Here is a 23,599-nt window from a genome sequence, read left to right as displayed (position 1 = left end):
TTCATAATACATGACTCTGCTATGTGTCCGTGTGGTTCAGCCTCAGTAGTCAGTGCACAGCCTCAAAATACATGCCCGTTCTCATCCGTGTGTTTAATATATTGAGACAGTGACGCTCGGCTCCAGATGTGCCACTTTCATCAGCGCTCGTGTCCTCCGTCCACAGACAAGGTGCCTCATTTCTCTCGGCTGGGTGACGTGGAGGTGAACGCCGGGCAGAATGCCTCATTCCAGTGTGTCGCCACGGGCAAAGTTTCGGAGGCTGAGCCCTTCCTCCTGGAGGTGAGAACAAGATATATATATGTGTGTGTGTGTGTGTGTGTGTTTTAAAAAGAATATGTTTTTACTATCGTTGCTGAAACAGTCAAACCAAACAATCTCTGCACCTGGTTATTAGAATGGGATTATATATTGTAGGAAGGACACTTGTATTGGCTGCACCTGGGCCCGCCGTGTATTGCGATGAACACGATGTCCACGCCTGCTGACAAAGACTTTACGGTGGCGTTTACGCCGTGTTGTCGTCATTTCAATTCTGCATTGCCATTTTTCTTAGTTAGTTACCGTCACCTGAGCACCGAAAAGCAAATGATGGCCAAGCTGAGGGTTACGTTGCCGACGGACTCCTAGAGAGCAACTCTACATTTCTATCAGCACACACGGGGACGTCGGCGCTCTTTTGATGATGTCATCTGCCGGTGGCCTCTTCTTCTGCACTGATTTTTGATGCCACCCAACTGGAGAATTAGCCCCCACCAACTGTTTATCCCAATGAACCAACTCCTCATATGCAAACACCGGTGATGGGTGGAAACGTGCATTCATTTGTGTGGCACTCTGAGATCCTTGAATGAAGAGTGCCACACAAATAGAATGCATTATTATTATTAATTGGTTACATTTGGATTGAAACCTTTCTAGACGCTCCGAGGGAGTTTTTTGCAGCTCTGAAGTGACATATCTTGGCCACAACAACATTTGAATTGAACTAAGGTTTTGAGTCTGAAAGCTGTCGGCTTTTTACCAAGCGTGCAGGGTTTAGACTAAAAGAAAAGACATGAGTTACATTATGGGTGTGGAGGGCACACTGTTGTGAAGCTAGACCATTTAACGTACTACAAGTCATGAAAGCTCACCTTTTGCTCCTCACATTTCTGCTTTTATTTAAAAATCTGAATCTGTATGAATAAAAGTCACTGGTGGTAGCTGTTAAAGGGATGATCCGGGGTTCGCGGTGATTATTAAGTATTAAATAACTCTGCTTTTGTTGCTTTTGTAGCTTTTCTGATTGTGGCGGCATTTAGTTTACCAAAAAGCCCCAAAAGTAATTTCTCTCATGCGCAAACTGAAGATAAGTTTCAATTCTCCTAGTTTTCAATATGAGCTAATATTAGTCTTCAAAAAAATCCATCCCTGAATGCCTCCACTCTTCTCCTCGGGCCTTGAAGCCTGCACATCTAAGTGCTTTTGAAATGGTGGCAGCGGGGAGAAGGCGCTTTGCAAATGAGATCTCTGCATACTTGGTGATCCATCCCTCGTGTTTCCACCCGATTTCATTTCACACACCCCTCTCTCATCTGAGCTGAAGCCTTTGAAGATCATCGGCATTTGACAATTTTTTTTGGTATCAGTTTCAGAGTTTGCGACTTTGTTGACTGAACTACGCACACACACACACACACACACACACACACACACACACACAAGAAAACACAAACAAACAAACAACACAAGACCTGTCTTTAGTAATTTGACGGTACGCTTCAGTGAACATCTCTTCGTAAGTCAACACTTTTCAGCTCCTCCCCACCTTTCTCATTAACAGAAGAAAAAAAACAACTGGCAACAGCAAAAAAAAAATAGAGCTCTATCACAATCCATTACCGCTTCCTGTTCCCCCATTTGTTGTTCGGGGTGCGTTTGATCATCAGCACCGAGTCTGCTAATTGCTGCTTTCTCTTTGATCTCCTGGTTTTGGGGAGGTCCTCTCTGGACCGGCCTGTACAGCTGCTCACCTCCGCTCTGTTTCCCTATTAAAGGGAGTCCAAACACATAGTTAGCATAATGCGTCTTAAACAATTAGCCCTTATATTTCCTCGGCTGTCCTCTGGCCCGGTTGCTGTGTAAAGCCAAAGTCTTTCGCAAGGAGCGGCTGCAGACCGGCTGCAGACCGGCTGCAGACCGGCCTAATTAAAAGCCTGCAGGTGGATTCGAATGTTGGATAGTTTTTTTTTTTTGTTCTTCGGGCAACTGGTGTGAATACTGCCGTACTCTGAAAGGTCACTTCAAACTGAAAAGTAGCAAACATAAAAATAATGAAATGAATGAGACACATTATATTGATAGCAAAGTTAAAACGAGTTCTAATCTGTAGCTTTCGGCAGTCGCGCCCAGCCACTGTACATCCCCCCCCCCTCCTATCCTCCTAAACCAATTAAAACATGCAGATGTTAAACCCACTTACTTGAAACGGAAGCAAAAAGCAGGCGACAGTTTACATAATAATCTGCTTATTCTGCGAGGGAGCTGCATATATATATATATATATATATATATATATATATATATTGTCGCCCGCACCTGGAGCGGCTCATTGCGTTCCGCTGGTTGAGCCGATTGCCAGCGTCCCCCGAAGCGCTAAGCGCTGACACTTTAGCTCAAGCCCCCCCTGCTGGGAACGCCAACCCGGCAGGCCCGTGTCAGCGTCCTCGCCAGCGCAGACACCATTGTTACCGCTGACATCTATCAAAGCATTTATTATCCTGCCCTCGCTCGTAGCTAATTCCATCCCTCCTCTGTCTTTGTCTCAGCCCGCTGACCCTTTTTTAATCACTTTGAGTAGACGTTGGGTAAACATGTGCGGTCGGCTTGCTCATCGCTGCTTTCTCTGTCTGCGTCTCGGCCTGTCAGCGGAGGAACAGCGTGGTGCTGGACACGTCCCTGCTGTCCAGGTCGAGCCATAAGCGGCTGATGGCGTCCTTCCACGTCGAGGCACAGCGGGGGGAGCAGGACCTCTACCGCTGCATCACCCTGTCGCCCCGGGGCGCCGCCGTCTCCAACTTTGGAGAACTCATCGTCAGAGGTGAGCTGGGTTTAGCGAAAAAGGTGACGGGTTAAACCCGTGTTGGGAAAAGAGTTCTTAGTGGAAGGTTAGTTATTCACTAAACACACAGGTGAGACTCTTTCACACTGACCGACACGACAAAATGCAACAAGTGTTAATGGGATTAATGACTGTCATATAATGATAATATATTGTAATCCGTAAACTATCAATCATCTTTCAAAAACACTAAACTACTCCCTGAAGTAAACCACTGACGACGTTTGTTGTTTCAAAGACTCATAAATAATGCCGTAACATACTCGGTGTAGTGAGTCACCGTGTAGTGTATCAGTCAACTCTCTTTGCTCACATATTACATCACGATATGAATTAATTTGATGTTCGTCGAGTTGATAAGGGTCAAATTATCCATCAAGGCAGTTTTTTATGTGCAGAGAGGACGTAATTAGGTATGCAATTATTGATGCAAATAAGCTCTTATTCTGCATCATTAGAATGAAAATTAAGAAATTACAGCATTCAGGAGTCTCTCGCTCTCTTGCTTTCTCTCTCTCTCTCTTTCTCTCATACTTAATGTGATTTAAGGATTTTTATGACTGAATGCTCTAACAGAGCAGAAATAATGTTATTGAAACTATAAAACAAAAAAAAGAGAAAAATCAATGACAGAAACCCTGGACTTCTCCTTTGCTGGCATGACTTGGCTCTTTTCTGTAGAAAATACCAACGTTTGACTGCTTTTCATCAGTGTTTTTAAGAGCGGATTTTTATCTATGTGCTTCTGTTCTCTAAGTAATATCAGTCATAGAAAATACCCAAAACTTCAGTCTAATAGAAATATATATATTGAGTCGTTTATTAGATGTACAGAATAATGACGAGACATTCCTTTTTTGCAGTGCCCCCCACACCGATTGCTCCCCCTCAGCTCCTGCGGGCGGGCCCCACATATCTGATCATCCAGCTCAACACCAACTCCATCGTGGGGGACGGACCGGTCATTCGACGGGAGATCCAGTACCGGGCCAGCCAGTCCACGTGGACGGAGACTCACGGTGTGGGCTCCCTCACCTATAAGATTTGGCATCTGGAGCCCGACACAGAGTACCGCATCAGCGTCCTGCTCACCCGGCCTGGGGAGGGGGGAACGGGAGCACCTGGACCCCCTCTGACCAGCAGGACAAAGTGTGCAGGTGAGTCGGATCAAGCATCGGCTAATGACAGTTCATGTGAAAACATTTGGCGGGGGGGGGGGGCTGCAGTGCCAAAACTTGATCATGTTTATTCCAGGCTAGAAATAAGAAAAGGAAACATTATTAGCTTTCTGCATTTTGCGCCTTGAATACATCTTTGCAAGCCGCATGGCTCTATGGATGGATGAATGCATTTTTGGATGGATTGCCAATAAGTATCATCTAATCCTGTAGTTCAAACTTTAGTAGTTCAATATTTTTGTCTCTACGACATGATACCTGCAAAACAAACGACATTCCCATCGGCTGTTTCTTGAAGCAGCAGCAAAACATTTTTTACAAATATACAATAAAATAAAATAGCAGGGCAATTACATTTACGAAAATTAAATAATAAAGGAAATGAAAATGAAAGTGTGTACAGTGTAACTAAAGTATAAAGTGACATCGGTGCAACGTTTATTGATGATCAATTTGAAGATGTTAAGGTCAGCTACAGATTCACACGGATGCTACATGCAGCACTCTTTGTCTCGTAAAGGCCTCTCGGCACCGGGGGGCAAGACGAATAAACTGTCAATACCAAATGTGTTACCATAGCAGCACTTTTTCAATTAAAGGTCTGAATAGATTTGCGAAGGCCGAGGACCGACTACCGGGATCCTATTGACCCAGAGCAGCTTCTGGCAGTCCGACTGAGCCAAATTGCTGCACAACCTAAGCTGTAAGCTATTTTATTGCGTTTCCTTTTAGCCAAATGCTCTTAGTGAATTTGCTACCAGTAAACATTTACGCGTGTATGTTTAGGGCTTTAATTTGGAGAATTAAGAATAGAAGAAGAAACGGATCTGCTTTTGCGCTGCCTTTGTCCAGGTTTAAAGGAGTAATACATATTGCTTTCTTGGTTTGGACTAGAGGGCTTTTGTGTTGTTGTACACTAGTGTACGTCCTGCACAACATCATTGACAACATGATTGGTTGTTTATTGAAGTAAATACCAAATACAGAGCTTATCTAGAGCCCCACATGGCTAACAGTGCTGACAGAGCTAACATTGTCTAAGTTGGTGTGGGGGGGGGGGGGGGGGGGGGGGGGGGGGGGGTCATTGAGCGCAGTGCAGAGCATACATGCAGCTAGTCAGTGGGTCACGCTCCCATGCACTAAAAGAGAAACTTGGATTACAACACACACACAGGCAGACATCAAGCTACCACATCTTCACATAGCAAATAGTTGTGCGATGCTATATTAATGCTCTGAATAGTGTACCGAGAATCTTTTAATAGTCGACTGACGAATCAAGTGATGGGCCTAGGTGCTAATTATGTAACAGCCCTAAATGAAAAGTGCAATTGCAAACCGAGGACTCAAAGCAACACTACAGAACAACAGACGGGAGACCATTTGGTTGCTGCTGCAGCGAAACGCTGTTTTCAGAGTCGGTTCCTGCCTCGGATGCTCTCGCATCCACCCGAGTTCTGAGCGGCAGCCGGGAGCGCCATCAACCTATTTTGACGCATCGCTTAACAACTTGTAGTTTTGCCGGGAGCCCCACTGAGAACAAAAGGTGCGTTTGTTGTTTTCTACTATAATTTACATGCGCGACAAGGATCTGTTTGGGTTGCATGAAAAAAAACTAAACAACAACAACAGACGTGTGTGAAGATTTATATCTGAAGGCCCTCGGGGTTAATGGCTGGTCTGAGCGTTTAGCGCCGAGGCTCTCGTGTCATGCAGGCAGAGGACAGGCTCCCGTTCGGCCACCTCTCATCTGGGTTTGAGTCACGGTGGAAGAGACGCACTCAAGGAGACGGCGTGACACCCCTGTCACCTGCCACACTCTTTGATCCGCTCTCGTCAGCGTCTTCCTCTCGCCCACCTACTGTCAACTTCCACTGCTCAGATGCAAAGCTTTATCCCAGAGGGGGGGGGGGGGGGGGGCAGCAGACAGCAAAGGCCCTGTGACACACAACACTCTGGGTGAATTTGTCTTCCTAATGTGCCACAAAGAGACATTTCTTTTAGCACAGTGACTCCTAGTTTGAATGTGATATTTCATGCATACGGGTGCAGAGGATCGCAATCCCCATGGGCCATTGTTGAGGGTGCCGCAGTTCACATGCTGAACGGATGATGCGGGCTTGTGCTTCTTTAAAAATTAACATATCAGTATGTTAAAAAAAAAAAAAGAGTTGTATCACTGGTAGAAAGCTTAATACTTTGGGATTTATTACATTTTTTTTTTGTATTTGAATTTGCAAAGAGATATATATACTCCAGTTTTTATTTTTACTTTGAAATATGTCATGCAGTCGACACTTCTTTACTTCTGACGATTTCATCCTGTGACCACAGTGTTCATGCTGTGCTTGGATATGAGTTTGGATGTCCCACTTGTTTTTAATGTCACACGACTGAAAAACAGAAAATGAAAGTAAAATGACATGATGAGGAAGTCACGTGAACAACACTCAAGCTATGAAAATCTTATTATTACTTTGAAGACACTGGTCAAGGACCAATGATGCTTTGCTCATCTCCTCTGGAACTAGACAGTATGCTTCTTTGTGACTGGTTATTCAAATCATGTTCTCTCATATATGTTCATATGTCGGAAAATAATTGTTCAAATTGAAAGGGGTGAGGTCAGAAAGTGATTCATTTCTTAATTAATCAGTTTTTCTTTAAGTTCATTCATCTCAATGCGTCAATATGCTTCGACTGTCCACCTCTTTTCATGTAAACAACCAAGTGCAATGCCATTAATGCCGACGAGGATGCACCCTCCAAGAGTGTGTGGCGTTCTCCCCTCGCAAACGCTTAATTGTGTCGAGACAACAGACACACAAATCACAAAGGACCCTTTTTACTGCGGCTTCAGTGCAGATTTGACTCATTCTGCCTCAAACACGAGTGCTTTATTTATCAAACAGGCAGAGCCGGCTGGAGACGCAGTTTAGAGTGTGTGCAAGGCGTGCCTCTCTCCTCAATGCATGTTGACTCCTACATTTTAAAAGGCCAAATATTCTGTACTGCTTGTTGCTGTTAATGGCATGCAAACAGTCCACAACAAACACCTATAGCAACAGGCACATACATCTATTGCAAGTTGTATTCCATTTGTTAAGTGTATTAAACTTCCGTGAAGCTACGGCATATGAAAAGTGATTTAGAGGTAAATTCCAAGAAAGTGATTCCTGTAGAAACTCATTCACAATATGCATGTCAGTAGTCCAAACCCCATGTGGTTCCCATGGGAAGTATCCGGGTGTGCACTGATAGTCCATCATAATTCCAACATAGCTCCTGGCAGGGGGGGACAGGCCTCTGTGGCATTTCACTGGGGCAGCTGTTAGAGATGAGGAGCACGAGATGAAATGTGCAGACCCATAGGGACGGTCCCTCATTCATCTTTCTCCCCCCCCTCCCCCCTGCTCGTCTCTTCTCCCGCCTGCACCCCCTCCGCCTCTGGCTAATCCGTCCGATTAGGCGCCAATCAAGCTGAATGTCAGTTTGGGGTAGGACTGCTGGTGGACCGGCTGGTGAAGAGGGCAGCACAGAAGCTTGCTGCGGTGCCGCTGTAATGATGAGTAATGGTGTCTTGAGCAGAAAGTGAATGTTCAGTCACTGGGTCCCTGGTGGCCGACCTGGGTAAAGCAGCATTATAATGTCTACAGGGCCTGATATTTTTAAAAAGAAGAAGAAAAAAAAAATCTGACATCAAGCCAGTTTTTTCTCTACGCCACTTCGACATGACGGATATGATACCATTTTTCAAAATGTACATTGTTATTGTGTGATTGATTGATTTGATACTATTTCCTGGTAAACGCTTTAGCACGAGCCAAGGATGGGCTGCAGAGACACAAATCAGCCAAACTCTTGTTTCACCCTTTCAGGGAAAGAGCAGACGTCTTTCACATCAGCAAGGACGTTCTCGCCTCCGTCTCTGTCCCCTCAGAACTAATGTCTCCTCCGTGACATTGCTTCATTTATATATATATATTCGCGGCAGTTTCTGATCTATGTTTAGTGAAGCAGCAGACCCCGACCCCCCCACCCATTCCTGGCCTCCAGCCATCTGCAGCTCGGCACCGCCAGCCTGTGCCACACTGAAGGCACTGCCCTCCTCCCGGATTATCGGAGGTCTTCGCAGCACACTTGAAGATCCAGGCCAGACTTCAGGCCCCCCCTTCCCCGTGTGCTTGAAACTGTACAATTTGCATGACAGGGACACGAACGACCGCAATCACAGCTGTCACACATGACAGTAGTAATTAGGCTTCGCAAAGAATTTTCTGCGCTGGTCTCCAACCGAACCTCCTTCATATCCGTGGAGACGGAAATCTAGAATTGTGTTGTTGTGTGCTACTTTCTCAGCCGGCTTCATGCGTTTCTATTGACTCACCCTTCTGTAACCTCGTAGTGTAAGTTTGTAAAGTCGCCCCCCCCCTACTCCGTTGCTCAACTTCTGACTGAAATTGTGTGGCATTTAATTTTCTTTTAATATGGCTTATACTCTTTTTTTTGTAAATGTCCTCACTGCGGGACTAATAAAGGATTATCTTGTCTTTTCATAATGTATACCGTTAAATAAAAACCATCTGAGCATAAAAGAGAAATGAGCAGTACACATCAGCACATCTGAAATGTGTTGATCCGAAGAAAAATAGCATTTTTTCAAACTTTTTATATCGACCCGATACGTCCAAAAGTAGTCTGGGTTTGTTTTTACCGAGAAACAAAATGTTGCCAGTGAACTTCTTCTTCTTCACAGTGTTTGACATGAGTTTGTGTGCTCTTTGCAGAAGCTGGTAAATACGGTTGCACTTTATTGACATGGTTTCTGCTTCCTGTCCCTCTCAGAGCCCATGCGGGCCTTGCGGGGTCTCACGGCTGCAGAGATCCAGCCCCGGCAGCTGACCCTTCAGTGGGAGCCGCTGGGCTACAACCTCACCCGCTGTCACACCTACTCCTTGTCCCTGTGCTACCGCTACTCCATGCCGACAGGGGGCAGCGGCAGCAACAACGCAACCGTCCGAGAGTGCCTGTCCGTGGACCGTAACACCTCTCGCTTCACCCTGAGAGACCTGCCGCCCTTCCGCGCCGTCCACGTCCGGCTGGCCCTGGCCAACCCCGAAGGCAAGAAGGAGAGCAGAGAGGTCACCTTCCAGACTGAGGAAGACAGTGAGTGGGCGGTTCCTATTTTCACCCAGTGAGCAGCAGTAGACGGGACAAAAGATGCAAAGGTTTTTTTTTTGGGTTGTTGCAAGGATGCTTTTGTGTATGCACTGAAGCTCTTTATTGTCATAGTTTCTCAGCTCTGGCTGCAGAACTTCTTGAATTTCTAGCTTTCTTTGCTTGCTGAGATAACTATTGTACATTGCTTCCACAAATCCATGCTTTTACCAGCGGGAAGAAGAAAAAAAAAAAGACAAATATTGACTCACAAAATAAGCTGGATCAGCATAGCTAAATGGAAGATCAGCCTTTTAAATGGAAACCAGTGGAACATTAATCAGCTCGAGCTGTGGCCGGTAGCAACATGGTAAAATGATTCTGCTTATCTTTGTATTAATATTTTCCTGTGTACATCAGCAGATTAGGCACATTCTAATGCAAATTCCCAGAGAGTGGAAGTACAGAAGGTCAAACCCGTATTGTAATGTGGAACAAGCAAGACTTTTCAATGTAATTGAATGCCACTCAGAAAGATCCTTGACCCGGTGGAGAGAGTGAGTGGGAAGGACGGCTATGATAGGAAATTGGCAGCATTTTTTTCATCAAAATGTATTTTAGCATTGGCTTAAAAATTGAATATTGTTTTTTCTTTCAATTTTACAGCAACACTTGAAAAATAATAAGTGGCGGAGGATCCAAGAAAACACAACTCAATTATGTACACCGACACATTACCGTATCGGGGGGGGGGGGATTAATTTATAAATTTAACGACATACAGAATGTAGCTTGGTATTATAATTTTTTTACTCATTAGATTTGGCTGGTTAGGAAAGTGACATGTTAAAAACACGTTTCCAAAAAAAAAAAAGCTGTGATTGTTCCCCTCTTGATATTTTCAATGTCAGCCCCAATGGGATGTTTTTCTTTTGAGCCACTGAATGCCAGTCTGACAGTTTGACAATGCCCAATCCCCCTCTCACAAGGAGAGCCGCCATCACCCTCACATCTGCAGTAATTGAGCCGCAGCCAGTGACAGCTCCTCCTGCCTGTTTCACACGGGCTCAACAATCAAACACTGGCGAGGCAGTTTGCTTATGCCGGCTCTCTGCTGCTTCGAGGAAGCAAGACTGTGAAGGCTTCGGGGAGAGCGCCGGGTTTTCTCACGGCGTGCTTCGCCTACCACAGCTTCAGCTTCAGAGGCAAACAAGACAGGTCAAAGAATAGAGCTTGATATTGAAGGAGGGGAGCATTGCATTATTCAGTCACATCGAAACACACAGACGGCGAGACCTCTCCACTTCCTGCTTCAGGAATACAAATTGACAGCATTGGAATTAAAACATACACTGATGTTCAAGCAATAGACAATTAGTTTGTCTTGCATGTATGTATGTAAAGTAGCGCAAAGCAAATTTGTCCCCAGGATCAGGACATTAAAATACCAACAAAGGCCCGCTTTGCAACAACAATTAGGCCTCTGTCTCCTTCGGAGTGATCCTGTGTCTTCCTCAATTCCTCCATTTTTAAAATGGAAATGCGACTCACTCAAAAATAGATGCAGCCGGGTTTTTATTTTTGGAATCCATCCCTTCAGATGAGCAACTGTGTGCTTTTACTTTTCCTGCATAAAACCTATCAGGCTTAGTAACATATTAGTTAAGACTACTCTCTCAGCGTGAGAGCTCTCTTAATTCTCATTAATGCCGGAGGGATCTTTTCACCGAGTTCTCTGGCCAGCAGTCCCCTGTGAATGATAATTCATTCTCAGAATTTAGTAAACGTTCGGGCACAAAAAAGTAGGTTCTGCTTTCAAGAAATGCATCTCATTAAGCCAAAAACATGCAGAGAGGTACTCAGCCAGTTCACAGGTTGGATTACTTTGCCGTCTTTCTGTCAGTGAGGTGCTAAGGAAGAAAAATGGACTGTCATGCTCTCAAGACCCGGTGCTCTGTTATCAGACAGTAGAAGCCAGAATCTCAATTCATCCTGAGGGCTGAGAGCAAGCCGGTCCACCGTCTCCTTTCATCACCTCCCCGTCTGCTCCGTCTCCCCATTCCCTCTTTTTCCTCCTCCTCCATCCCTCCTTGGCTATGTGCCTTTTTTTTTCTTCCTTTTCTCTGTCAAAAAATGTTCCTGCGCAGGAGTCCATAAACTTGAGACCCGAGCGGAGTTTTGGTTTCAGAGAACGTTGTTTTAGTATTTTTTCTTCCCCCTCTTCTGCTGTAGTTCCTGGCGGTATCGCTTCAGAGTCCTTGACCTTCACCCCGCTCGATGACATGATCTTCCTCAAGTGGGAGGAGCCAGTAGAGCCCAACGGTCTCATCACGCAGTACGAGGTAGGACACACGCGCGTTAGTCAGGAACGATGCATGCCAACATCTATTTTATTCATCTTCCTTCAGTGTGATGCCGACTGAAATCAAGGAAAAGTGTCCTCTGCTTCCCCTCCTTGATTTCCCCCTGGCTTGTTTTTTTTTTTCTGGTTCTTGCCCAAACTTTGGTTGCACACATGAGCCTGAGTGTGGAGGACCCACTTTTCACAGTTCATGGGATTTACTGTACATGTTCATATGGTAATGAAGCTGAGGCACAGACTTCAGGCTGTAATTACATGGGGGACAACCACTCTAATTACTTATTTGCCTAAGAGATGCCTCCACAAGGGGGCAATTTTAAATGTTTCTAATTAATTATTGATGGCCCCATATCAACCATAGACCTTTGTAGTATGGGCTTTGGAGCGTTTTCTGTAAGTAGATGTGAAGACCCACTCTAGCTTAACACATGGCCGCCTGATGGGGAGAGAAACTAGTTTCCACTCGCACGCAGAAGAAGCCTGGAAACCGAGGAACCCGGCAAGGAATTGAGTGGTGCCGTAACATTGCTCTGCATACAGATGAGGTGCCCTCAACCCCCAAATATTACTGCTCTGAGCAGCTGTAGTACGAGCATCTGCTCCTACTGACCGGTCATCCAGTCAGTGAAGCTGAGCCACTACAAATCACCACAAACATTTCCCCCACAACACATCGTTTCATATTTTGAGGTTAAAGTTCAGACAAAAAAAGAACCTCACATAATTTGCAGAAATTTGATTTTAGGTGCAGTCCATGTTTATTCACCCAGAACAGCCAGTGGACCAACCGTGCAGACATGAACTGTAACCTTATTTCAAAGTTCTCTAACTGTAAGCTCGCTACCACCTTGACTGCTGTGTTTATGCCTGTGTGTGAACAGCCAACAGGCTTTCCACTTTGTATGCAATTGCACCGCAATTACCAATATATTAGAGTATATAATTATCTCTTTACGGAAGCGAATCACATTCTTATACATGTGGTGCGGGAATGAGGTCATTTTGTTGGCCAACCCCAGACTTCAGGACTCATTCCTGCACAACTCTATAGGCACAGCAATTTATTTGTGTTAAAATAGTGTTTCGTAGCTCTGATGACCCATTATATAATAACTGACTGTCATTTGAGTGTCTACTTAAGCAAAACCTTAGAAAAAAAACAATGACAAATGCTAAATATTAGTGTTATCATCACTACATTTGGAAAAAGGACGTGTCCAGCCTTTTTTTTGTGGTATGGCTCTATTGTTTTTTTAATCTGACCAGATGAAGCCATAGGCACATACTGTGTGTCCAATCAAAGATTCAAGACCACACATTGTATAAAAAAAAAAAGTTTATCCTTTTGGTCAGAATTGGCCTCTAAAATGGGTCTGTATATTAGAGTTGGATGATACCGCGGTCCGACTCTAATATACGTGCATACTTTCAGGTTGACTTTGTCAACATCACATGAAGGCCTCAACCGAGGAAACTATGAGGGAGAGGAAGAGAAAATAGAGACAAAACATTGAAGTCATGTCCTGTGAAAACCTATAGAGGTCAATCAATAACAAATGATACTGACTTGTTATTTTATCTGGACCATACATCCATTTATCCATCACCTATCCCAGCATGCATTGGGTAAATGTGAGGGATCACAGAGCATAGACAGACAAACACATTCGCTCTCCTTCACTCGTGGTTTTCCGGCAGAAAGACAGAAATAAGAACAAAGAAAAACCCCGGACAGCCGAGTCGGGTTCAAACCGAGCAACTTCTCGTCTCGAAGGTCGCGCTGCGAAGTGAACCGCCGCGCTGAGGCGCAGCCAAGAATGACGAATAGGCCATTTTTTTACGAGCAGCCTGGCTGATTTACTCAGTTTTTATGAATCTTGATTTACAGACTTAAACACGTTCATCAAATTGCAACAAAAAGGCAATAACATCATACGGGTCTTCATTCATACTTGTCATTTTTAGTACTCGTTTCCCCCCCCCCGCTTTAATTCATCAACTAATCCTGGAATTTATGTTAAATCAAGGCGGCAGTGCCGCAGAACGGCGACATGACACACAGAATCTACCCGAGTCTGATTATCAGAGGCTAACTGCAGCATAAGATGTATTCGCTCTGCGCTGTGAGACGACATTTTAAGATTAATTGAGAGGCGTTTCTTGTGAGAGAGCCTTTAAATAAAATGCCATCTAAATAAAATGCCATCTAAATTCAGTCTTTTCAGGTAGTGTGAATAATAAGCTGTGGGCTGTGAGAAGCATATTACGGAGCGTCTACGGGCTTGTGCAGTAGGATTTGTTCAGACTTAACAGTGGTTTGAATTAGGGAACACTTTCTAGGATCTAATTTGAACACTAATTTGAACATGCTAAAAAAAAAATCTTACTTTGAAAGTTTCTTCATTTCCATAGACTCCAGAGCTTGTGATGGGTCTTTTTTCTTCTTCTTTAGATCTGTAGTTATGGCAAAGGTCAGTCGGTCGGTTGGTTCATCAATAAATCAATTTTCTCCCAGTAGCATCATGAGGTCATCAGTGTTTCACATTAATTACCTCGGCAGTGGCGGCTCGTCTTAATTTGTTTCGCAATGAACCGAAAATATTTTGACACTTATGAGCCGGTGGGGCCCACGCAGTCCGCCCCGGGGTACTTTCCTCAGGGCCCGCTCGTTTCGTTTTTTAAACCCAGCGTCATCTTCTCCCTGTTTCCAGATCAGCTACCAGAGCATCGAGTCGTCGGACCCGGGCATCAACGTGCCGGGTCCTCGCCGCACGGTGTCCAAGATGAAGAACGAGACCTACCACATGTTCTCCGGCCTGCATCCCGGAACCACCTACCTGGTGTCGGTCCGAGCCCGAACCGCCAAGGGCTTTGGCCAGACGGCGCTCACCGAGATCACAACCAACATCTCCGGTGAGTGTGTGTGTGTGTGTGTGTGTGTGTGTGTGTGTGTGTGTGTGTCTGAGTCTGATTAGGTCGAGTAAGGTGACATTTGGGTCTTGACCGGTAATACTCCAATAATGAAACCATGCACTTCCACGTTGATAATGTGGAATTCAGTAATCATGAGGGTGCCACTTTGAGGAAAAAAATAACCAATTTTCCAAACAAAAAGTGTGTTTTTAGCATTTGCAGCCAAACGCGAAAAAGGGCTAAGTAATGACTTGTAATTCCCCTATTTTGAAGAGCTTCCGATTAAATTACACGTATACTTTAAAATTATACCAATTATCTTCATTTTCCCCTGCCAAACAGATTTCTGAGTTGCTTTGCTTTTGTTTGATGATGACAGCAGACCTGTATGATGGGGAACGACAGACATTGTGCTTGAATGGTTTGGGTGAAAACAGCTTTGTTCTGTGTTTACCATTCAGAGTTTCGTGTCTGTGTTTGGGAGTGAAAAGGTTGCCGGTATGGATCTTGAGATTGGTCTAAGAAATGTGTCTGCGGGGAATGTGAAACACTCTCTTCTGCAAATGTGGATCTGTGAGCTGTTCCGTTAATGTTGTTTACTCGGATGAAATGTTTTCCCAAAAGAAAATTACTGTTACTAAGTCGAGTGTGTGGATGATTTGGATTTCCCCTGAAATCCACCCCCAAAAAAAAATAGACTTTCCAAACAGGTCAGCTGGCATCACTTTCTCCTATTTCCTTATGCATCATTACAAACCACGAGCTCCAACACGGACATGTTGCAACCTGAGTCGATGCTATTCAGAGCCTTTTTTTGTAAAGCTTAAATCAACTTGTGTTCATACCAGTCTGTCAAAAATCTCCAAAAGCCATGTGGATTTTGACTTTTGTGTTTCAAAGGCTAAAATAGTCTGACATCCTTCGCTGTGAAAGCTCCAGCTGTGTCTGTGCTTTTGTTTGTTGTGATTTTGGCCGACGCATTCGATTCTAATGGCTGTAACGCAATCTGCGTGCAGGGGTTGTATCCGTGCAGACGATTGATTCGTCGTCCTGAACGCCCCCCCCCCCCCCCCCCCCCCCCCCCCCCCGCTCTGTGTTGGTAGCACTGTCGTCTATCACGGCAGGTTCAAATCCCGTGGGGCTTAACGATTGCCGTCTCGGCTAATGTTCACAGCACATCATGGCATCGTGTAGTCGACCGCGACTGCAGCCGTGCACCGAACTACGTCCACAGCCAGTTTGCTCATTAAATCGTGCACTTTTTTAACGTTTTATTTCCGATGCTGCCTTCCAACCTGTGCAGCTATTTTAGTAATGTAGCCTCCTGGAGCTTCACACTCAGCCTCCAACTAGGAATAAGGTTAATCAAGCGAATAAAAAAACAAATGTGATAAAGAGTATTTAAAGAATGGATCTAGACACCTGGAATTTTACAAGTAAGATTAAATCCTAAATCCTTGATTTTTGTCCCGACGCTGTAAACAATGGTGCCTGTTATCAGTCCCTCCTTATTTCCTGGACCCGCTCCATCTCGTTGAGGAGGTGGCCTGTGTGGGCTCGCGGCTGTCAAGGTGTACAATCCAACAGTCTCACAAGCTCTCTCTCCTGGCGGTGGGAGGCTGGCTCCTGCGCCACTCGAGGCAAACATGGAAGAAAAGGTGTAATGTTGGTCTTTTTCATAATTCATGCTGGATTCAACCACCGAAACATGCGCCCGGCTCAAACGCTCCCCGACGCCGCCATGTATAATGCAGACCTCGGCTGTTCAGTGTGTGTGTGTGTGTGTGTTTTCCCGATGACGGGTTTACATAAGCAGCCTTTTATCTACAACAAGCCTCGGTAGCAGAAACATTTCCAATTGCATTCTGAAGCCTTTTCTCTGTTTTTTGCTTTTGCTTATCTGTTGTACCAGGATAGCCATTTGCTTCACTGCATACTCCAGTTAATTCACTCCCCGTAGTAAACAGAGACGGGAACACTCAACCTCATTGTCCCCAGAGCTTTGCTGAGGTTGTGCAGCTTTGAGATCCGTCCTAATTATATTATAAGGGCCTCTTGTTTTCTCTGTAGCCGGCTGCTGTTTCTAGTCATCATAAGTCAATGGCGGTGTGTGGGAGGCCTCCACGCGCTACAGTACGCAGGGGACGTGTGCGGATGATGAATAACGATAGCGCACCATAATGCATGTCGTGGAGGAAGGCTCACTGAAACATCCCAAGAAGAAGAGCGCCTACTTGTCTTTAAGCTTAAATCTCTTCGATCCGAACAAGACGTATTTGATCTTTTTCTCGGGGAATGCAAACATGAAATGGTTCCGTTTTTTCTCCCACAGTATTTGAACTATTTTGTACTCTTCTACGTGGACTCCCAACTACCGGTACTTTTATTTCTTTCTTTTTTCCCGCAGCCCCGGTGTTTGACTATGAAGACATCCCCTCTCCGCTGAGTGAGTCGGAGAGCACCATCACGGTGCTGCTGCGCCCTGCGCTGGCGAGAGGTGCTCCAGTCAGGTACAAGTAATGCACTGTGTTCACTCCCACGCCAGCATCCATTCAGCGCCTCTCCACACTGTGGTATTTATACCTTCAAGTCCAAACGAGCTTTCTTTTGGCACCAGAAAATAGTTCTCTCGTGGCAAAGCAGACGGTCATTTTAATGTATGACGAACCCCGAGAAGAAGTTTGAAAGCTTTCAGATTGATTACCAGGCTGAGCCGGCTCTCTTTGTGCAGCTTGAGCTTGTATTGAAACATCCGCCCCCACCCCCCCAAAAAAAGAAAGAATATAAATATCGCTCTCTCTGACTCACCACGTCAGACAGTTTTGGAATGACACCACATGCCAAACCCTACCCCGCGTTGACCCGTCGACAGCTGTGTCACTATAATGAGGGAATCGTGCTGGAAAAAGATGGAGGCGCTGGGCTTTGAGGAAAAAGCTGAAAAGGGAACTCAAATCCGTTTGTCACAGACTGAATTTATCTTCGTCAAGCAAAACGATGCAAACGGAAATGCATGTTGCGTGGCACACCATTGAAGATGGGCAGAACTGTATTGCATCTTTTTCAATATATTTTGCATTTTGATGTTGTAATCTATAATGTTTGGTTTCATGGTGGCACGTACGACGGAACATAACGAAATGAACAAAATGATCTAGTGGGCTTTTAGTTGAAAAATAAATTGCATTGCATGTATTTGGCACGTTTCGAATGCATGGTCGGTGGTCTCTGCTAAATATTGAATTATGTTATTTATGGTACCCAAAAATAACTTTCAAAAGGCCCCATAAGCACCTAAAAATTATGCAACTGTTAAGTACACGACTTAATTTGTACTTCTCCTTCAGAGGAAAACACTGTAGTGCTCTCTTGACCTGAATGAGAATTATACATCGCAGATTCAGATTTTACTCACGAAACGTATAATAATTAAAATATCGAGAATTATTATTCATTGAACTATCCCGCATTATAAATTGAAAGCTCCACCTTGAACAGACGCTAAGTAATATTAAGGACGTTGTGATGACAATGCCTCTTCTTTCACAAATTAGTATTTTTCACTTCACAAAGTTTTAAACCCTGTTGGCTGGAAATTCGCGGCGATCGTTTTTCAGAGATGCCGCTACGGGTCGTCACTTCAGCACACTTCAGTGAACCCATAGTGTGAACAGTCTGCTTCATTGTTCGTTTAATAAGCAGTATGCATACATTCAGATTCAGGATGTCGGCCTCCTATTTCAAGTCCCAGAAGAGTGAAGAAAAGTTTGTTTGTAAAGTTATCCAGCGTATACATACTGCATATAGCGTTATCACGCTATATATATATATATATATTAAGCATCCAGCAGCAACAGTGAACTGCAGAGCCCTGAAGCTCCGCCCACGCTGCTGCACGGAGCGCCGTAGGCGTGTTTATTCAACGTTTTTAAATATTGAACGTGTGTCGCCGGTCCAAATTGCACCAAATTTGACACTGCACTCCCTCGCAGATGTGCGAAGAACACACAAAGCTGGATATACAGTGTATTCTAGTTCACATGAATAATTAATCCATTTTGTTTTTTTGACTGTTATTCTCCATTTTGTCATAGCTTTGGTGTTTTGCATCAAATAGAAGCTCGAGACCAACTGTGATTATGTTTGTTTGTTTTTCCTTTCAACTTTAAATGGCTTCTAATTAAATAGTAATAATTTCCGTGGCTCCCATAAATATAAAGCATAATTAAAAAATCATAGCTCTTTTTTTTTTATCCCCTCTCAGAAGAATGGGCACCATTACAAGTGTTGAATCACTATTTAAAAGGTGACATTTTTGTGACTTGGAACTTCATAGTTTTGGCTTTCATTCCTGTCATTAATTTGAATATTGTACTTACCAAGTTAATTTCTGAGATCTGGAAATGTGGTGACACTGCTTAATCACACAGGTCGTACATCAACCGCCAGGTGAGCCAAACAATAAAGGAGACGAGATAAACTAATGACTCTAAATGTTATGAACATTCATCACGGTTTACAGACTCGCTCCAATGTCACATGATAAGCGATCAAGATTGTTTTGTGTATTCATACAACAGTTTGTTTTGCTTCAAGACTACTATATACTGTTCTGGAGTGCTAAGCTCCACCCTTTCCTTCCCGCAGTGCCTACCAGGTGGTGGTGGTGGAGGAAGATGGCTCCCGTCAGAGGAGGCGGCGGGAGCTGGGCACCGTTGACTGTTTCCCCACACCGATCTCTCACAGCGAGGCGCAGGCCAAAGGGACGCCGCACTACTACACAGCTGAGCTGGCCCCCAGCAGCCTGCCCGAGGCCACGCCCTTCACCGTGGGCGACAACCACACCTACAACGGCTACTGGAACAGCCCTTTGGATCCCACCAAGAACTACCTCATCTACTTTCAGGCCACCAGCAACTTCCGAGGGGTGAGAACTGTTAAGATGCCTGGCGGGGATTTTGTTTCCCGAGCTCAGACGCACACACTTTTATGTCAACTTTAGAAATTGTGTCGAGGAAGTCAGACGGCAGGACGCAGTGTGCTGGAGGCGCCGTGAGAGACGATGGCTTCATTTGTTACAAAATGATGATGTATGTAATTTTTAGGATGGCTTTGGGTTGATTGATGTTCCGGTAAATCTTGCACTTGTAAATATTTCATACATTTTCAACGAAAAACCCCACTTAAAAAACCCCATTCAAGCAATTTTGGGTGAATGAATCTTAACAGCTTTGAGGAGATAATTACAATATGTTCTCGCTCACTTCTTTGACCATGTTGTCAGATTTCCTCATAGTCAAGCTCTTTAAAAACTTTTCTCCCTGCGGGGAGAATCAAACACCGCCTCCCAGGCTTTAAAACAACCTGAGGAGGAACTTCTCGAGCAATTGGAAAAGTGACTGAAGCATGAATAACAACGCCGCCGGCCAGTGTGTGCACAGAAGCGGTGAAAGTAAATGCTGTTTAAATCATTAGGCCCATATGGAGCTTATGTGCAGCCTGCCTGGCTGCAGCGGCTCATCTGGATATCGATGCATCCGGTTTCGGGCCTCTGGTCCACATCAGGGCCGACGCTCTGACTGAAATGTCCCCCTGGTGGTCTGACCCCAGCAACGCGCTTCACCCATTCATAGACCGCTGTGTGTGTGTGTGTGTGTGTGTGTGTGTGTGTGTGTGTGTGTGGTGACGCTCCCGTAAGAGCATCTTGAATCGCTGCCGTTGACACGGCAGCTCTGAGCCGACGCACCAAACTGAATATTATAAATCGTATCTCCAATATAGTTGCGTTTCGTGGAGAGAAGGGCCGCTCCGGGAGATAGAAAAATATTATTTTGACAATTACCCTGGATAAATTAGATGTACGAGGCTTCTATGGGCCGCCATTCATTGAATTGAAACAGTATTGCTTTAGCAGATGTGTCTTCAGTGGGGCTTGAAAGATGCCAGTTTCTTATGAAACACACAAGCGGGATTCAACGCACACTTTTCCACGTATGCCTTCTCCCTATCAAGTCTGAAGGAGTCACTATCTAGATGACGGCTATCTGTTGCTCTAAAAAGGACAATACCATCATGTAATATTTCATTTTTTATCATTACTTATCATCTGGGAATAACTGTCACTCATCCCAGTTTTTACTCACTGGATAAATTGACATGCGTATTGGGTTCTGATCTGTGTTTGATCCAGCTTCAGATCCGTAAGCTTCCGGATCTATTATTACATCTTTTATTGGTCCTTTTTTTCTCCTTCTTTATTAGCAAAGATTAATGCACGATTTTATACAGTGCCGTCCACCACTTTCACTGTATTACATGGCAAATGTAGCTGGCAGCAGTTTATATCAGCCATGGATAATTATCGTTAATTCTCTATGTATTTGAGTTTTAGCATCTTTAACCTCTGCTTTGGTTCAGTTTCATTGCTCTTAGCCATACACACTGTGCTGCACCTAAAATAGAGCTCAAAGGAAAGTAAACGTGAAACAGATTATAATAATTTGAGGGTGATGAAACTGTATCTCAATGCTGTGGTTGACGCATTTAATATGCGCGTCGTGCCATCTCAAGATTGTGAACTTGAAGCAGGCTAACTCTCTCAATGTCGCGTTAGTGTACACTCTGACAACAAAGCATGTTTTCACATCTCAACGGATTTGTGTTATTTACAACATTATTTACTGAGAACGCTGTAAACTAAACCTCATTTTGATTCCTTCAGGGATTAGAATTGATAAGCACGGCCGATACTGAAATCCAATTTGATAAGAAATGCTTTCGAAAAAAATCCACCCCCAAGGATGGAGATCCAATGTCCTGGATATCCTTCCTCTTGACAAGATCCGCAGCTCAGTTGCATTAAAATTCTTGGACAAGCTCTGGTATCCTTGATAGAGGACAGGATGTCACATGACACACTACCTGCTGCTGCTTTAACAACCCCCGGGTGGGAGTAAATATGACTTATCTGTCACTGTATGAGAGGAGATGAGAATCCACTTGAAACCGATTTCCAATTAAAAAAAAAAAAAAAGCTAATTTGGCATCCGTTTTAGGTGAAAGGTTTTTGACTCCAATCTCGGCGCTCAGATTAGCATAATTGCCTATAAAGGCTGATTTAACTTCCTTAAATCTTAATTTGGTAACATGCCCCATCTATCTCTGGGATAGAGGTGGCTGTTTTTTGGGGCGGGAGGTTGTGGGTGGAGACAATCAAGGGGACCCGTGTGAGGGGCCCTCAGAAGGCGGAGGGAGGCAGAGGTCTCTCATATTACCAGCAGGTGTCATCCTCTTGGAAATTTCAATTATTTCCTCCCCATATCAAAAGGTCTGGGTGACTTTGTCACACGCGTCGCAGGTTTGAGACGAGGTGGTGCGTTTCCACACACTGACTCATAATTAATCAACTTGAACTGTGGTCTTTGCTGCTAATCATTGTGTCCCTGTGGGTTCCCCAACCAAATTAATTAACTGCGCCTTTTTCTTTTACTTCACAGGAGACCAGAATAAACTGCATCCGGATCGCTCGCAAAGGTAACCCGTGCTTTCCTTTTTGACCATTTGGACATCCGCACATCGAAAACTTCACTGTCACATTAATTATGATTCAGCATGCCGTGAACATGACAATCACGGAGGCTGTCTGCCGGCTTCTTTTATAATGCCTGTTAAATTACAAGCTACGTATGTGGCTGCAGAACACAGGCGTGATACATTTAATGGTTTTAATGGCTTCGTTGTGGAAAAATTGGATTGCGGGGATGTTAATGACAGCTTCACAACTGGAGTCCATATAACCGGTCAGACAGTTTAAAAAAAAAAAAGTCCATGGCTAAAATCTTTCATCTCAACAACTGAGGTCAAATTTGACAGTTTATCATCTGAACTCCGTCGTGTTTGTAAAGATGTGTGTTATATTTTCCTGGACGACTTTGTGGTTGCACTCTATCCTGCGGTACATATTGATTGGAGGATTTTAATGATTTAATGATAATAAGTGGTTATGATAATGAGGTTAGGCTGGGGACTTGCTCGACGTCTGTCTGGCCGTGTGGCAATTAGGCCGCTGAAGAAAATGTTATCATTTATCTGTTATGAAGGTGTGAAAACCAAGGTTATATAAAGCTATATCCTGGTTAGCACAATGGGGGGGGAGGAAGTGACATTGTGATCATAACCACTGCGGGGTATATATCTGCGGTTCCAGTGGTTTCATCTTTGTGGTACGGGGTGCATGTCACAGGCTTCGACAGATATCCCGGCTCAGGCTGCTGCTCCTCAGGGGATTTGAAACGGACTTAGTGTTGTTTTGGGTGCTGCAGCGAAGACGCCCCGGTGCCAGCCTCCCACACTAGAGACACAGGAGGTGGAAGCAGACATATCTCCCCCCTCCCTCCCCCTGTTCCTCTTGAATCACTGACACTGACATTTTGGCAAACCCCTCTTGGGCTCGGATGCCTTTGAAATCCAAGATTGCAGAAAACGACTCCTTTTTTTTTCTTTTTTTCTTCTTCTTCTCCCTGAGAGAGGAAGCGACCAGAGGGGTGTTTGCTCGAGAGACAGACACGGATAGAAGGCTCTCAGTTCAAACAATAGGTGAGAGGGAGAGAGGCAGAGGGTGAAATGAAGTGCACCCCTCTCCCCCCCACCCCCCATGTCCCCCCGCTGAATTATGTCTGAAGTTTGTAGTGCTCTTGTGAAAAAGGTGGCAGTTAAATTGGATTCTTTCCCCTGAACTCTTTCTTATCTGAAGTGCGATGACATCAAAGAATTCTGCCTTACTGTTGTCTTCCGGCGTGTCACGTACGTGGAAGGGAAGGGTTGCAGTTGTATTGAGCCATTTTTTTAAAACTTTCTTTTCTTTCTTTTCTTTTTTTTTTTTTCTGT

At 44.5% G+C, this 23,599-nt stretch overlaps 1 protein-coding gene across 3 annotated transcripts in view; it reads left to right on the top strand.

Moving 5' to 3' along the window:
- Positions 1-23,599, top strand: part of ptprua (protein tyrosine phosphatase receptor type Ua) — a 151,916-nt gene that overhangs the window by 93,433 nt on the left and 34,884 nt on the right. For all 3 annotated transcript variants that reach the window (XM_034545472.1, XM_034545473.1, XM_034545474.1), the window contains exons 5-13: positions 167-282; positions 2,911-3,082; positions 3,967-4,260; positions 9,127-9,447; positions 11,671-11,780; positions 14,512-14,713; positions 17,121-17,223; positions 19,361-19,640; positions 22,210-22,246. In XM_034545472.1, coding sequence (XP_034401363.1) covers positions 167-282; positions 2,911-3,082; positions 3,967-4,260; positions 9,127-9,447; positions 11,671-11,780; positions 14,512-14,713; positions 17,121-17,223; positions 19,361-19,640; positions 22,210-22,246 — 1,635 coding nt within the window. The remainder of the gene's footprint in view (positions 1-166; positions 283-2,910; positions 3,083-3,966; positions 4,261-9,126; positions 9,448-11,670; positions 11,781-14,511; positions 14,714-17,120; positions 17,224-19,360; positions 19,641-22,209; positions 22,247-23,599) is intronic.

This window comes from Cyclopterus lumpus, chromosome 11 (assembly GCF_009769545.1).
Source record: "Cyclopterus lumpus isolate fCycLum1 chromosome 11, fCycLum1.pri, whole genome shotgun sequence".
Taxonomy (NCBI): Eukaryota; Metazoa; Chordata; class Actinopteri; order Perciformes; family Cyclopteridae; genus Cyclopterus; species Cyclopterus lumpus.
This window is presented reverse-complemented; position numbering and strand designations above follow the sequence as displayed.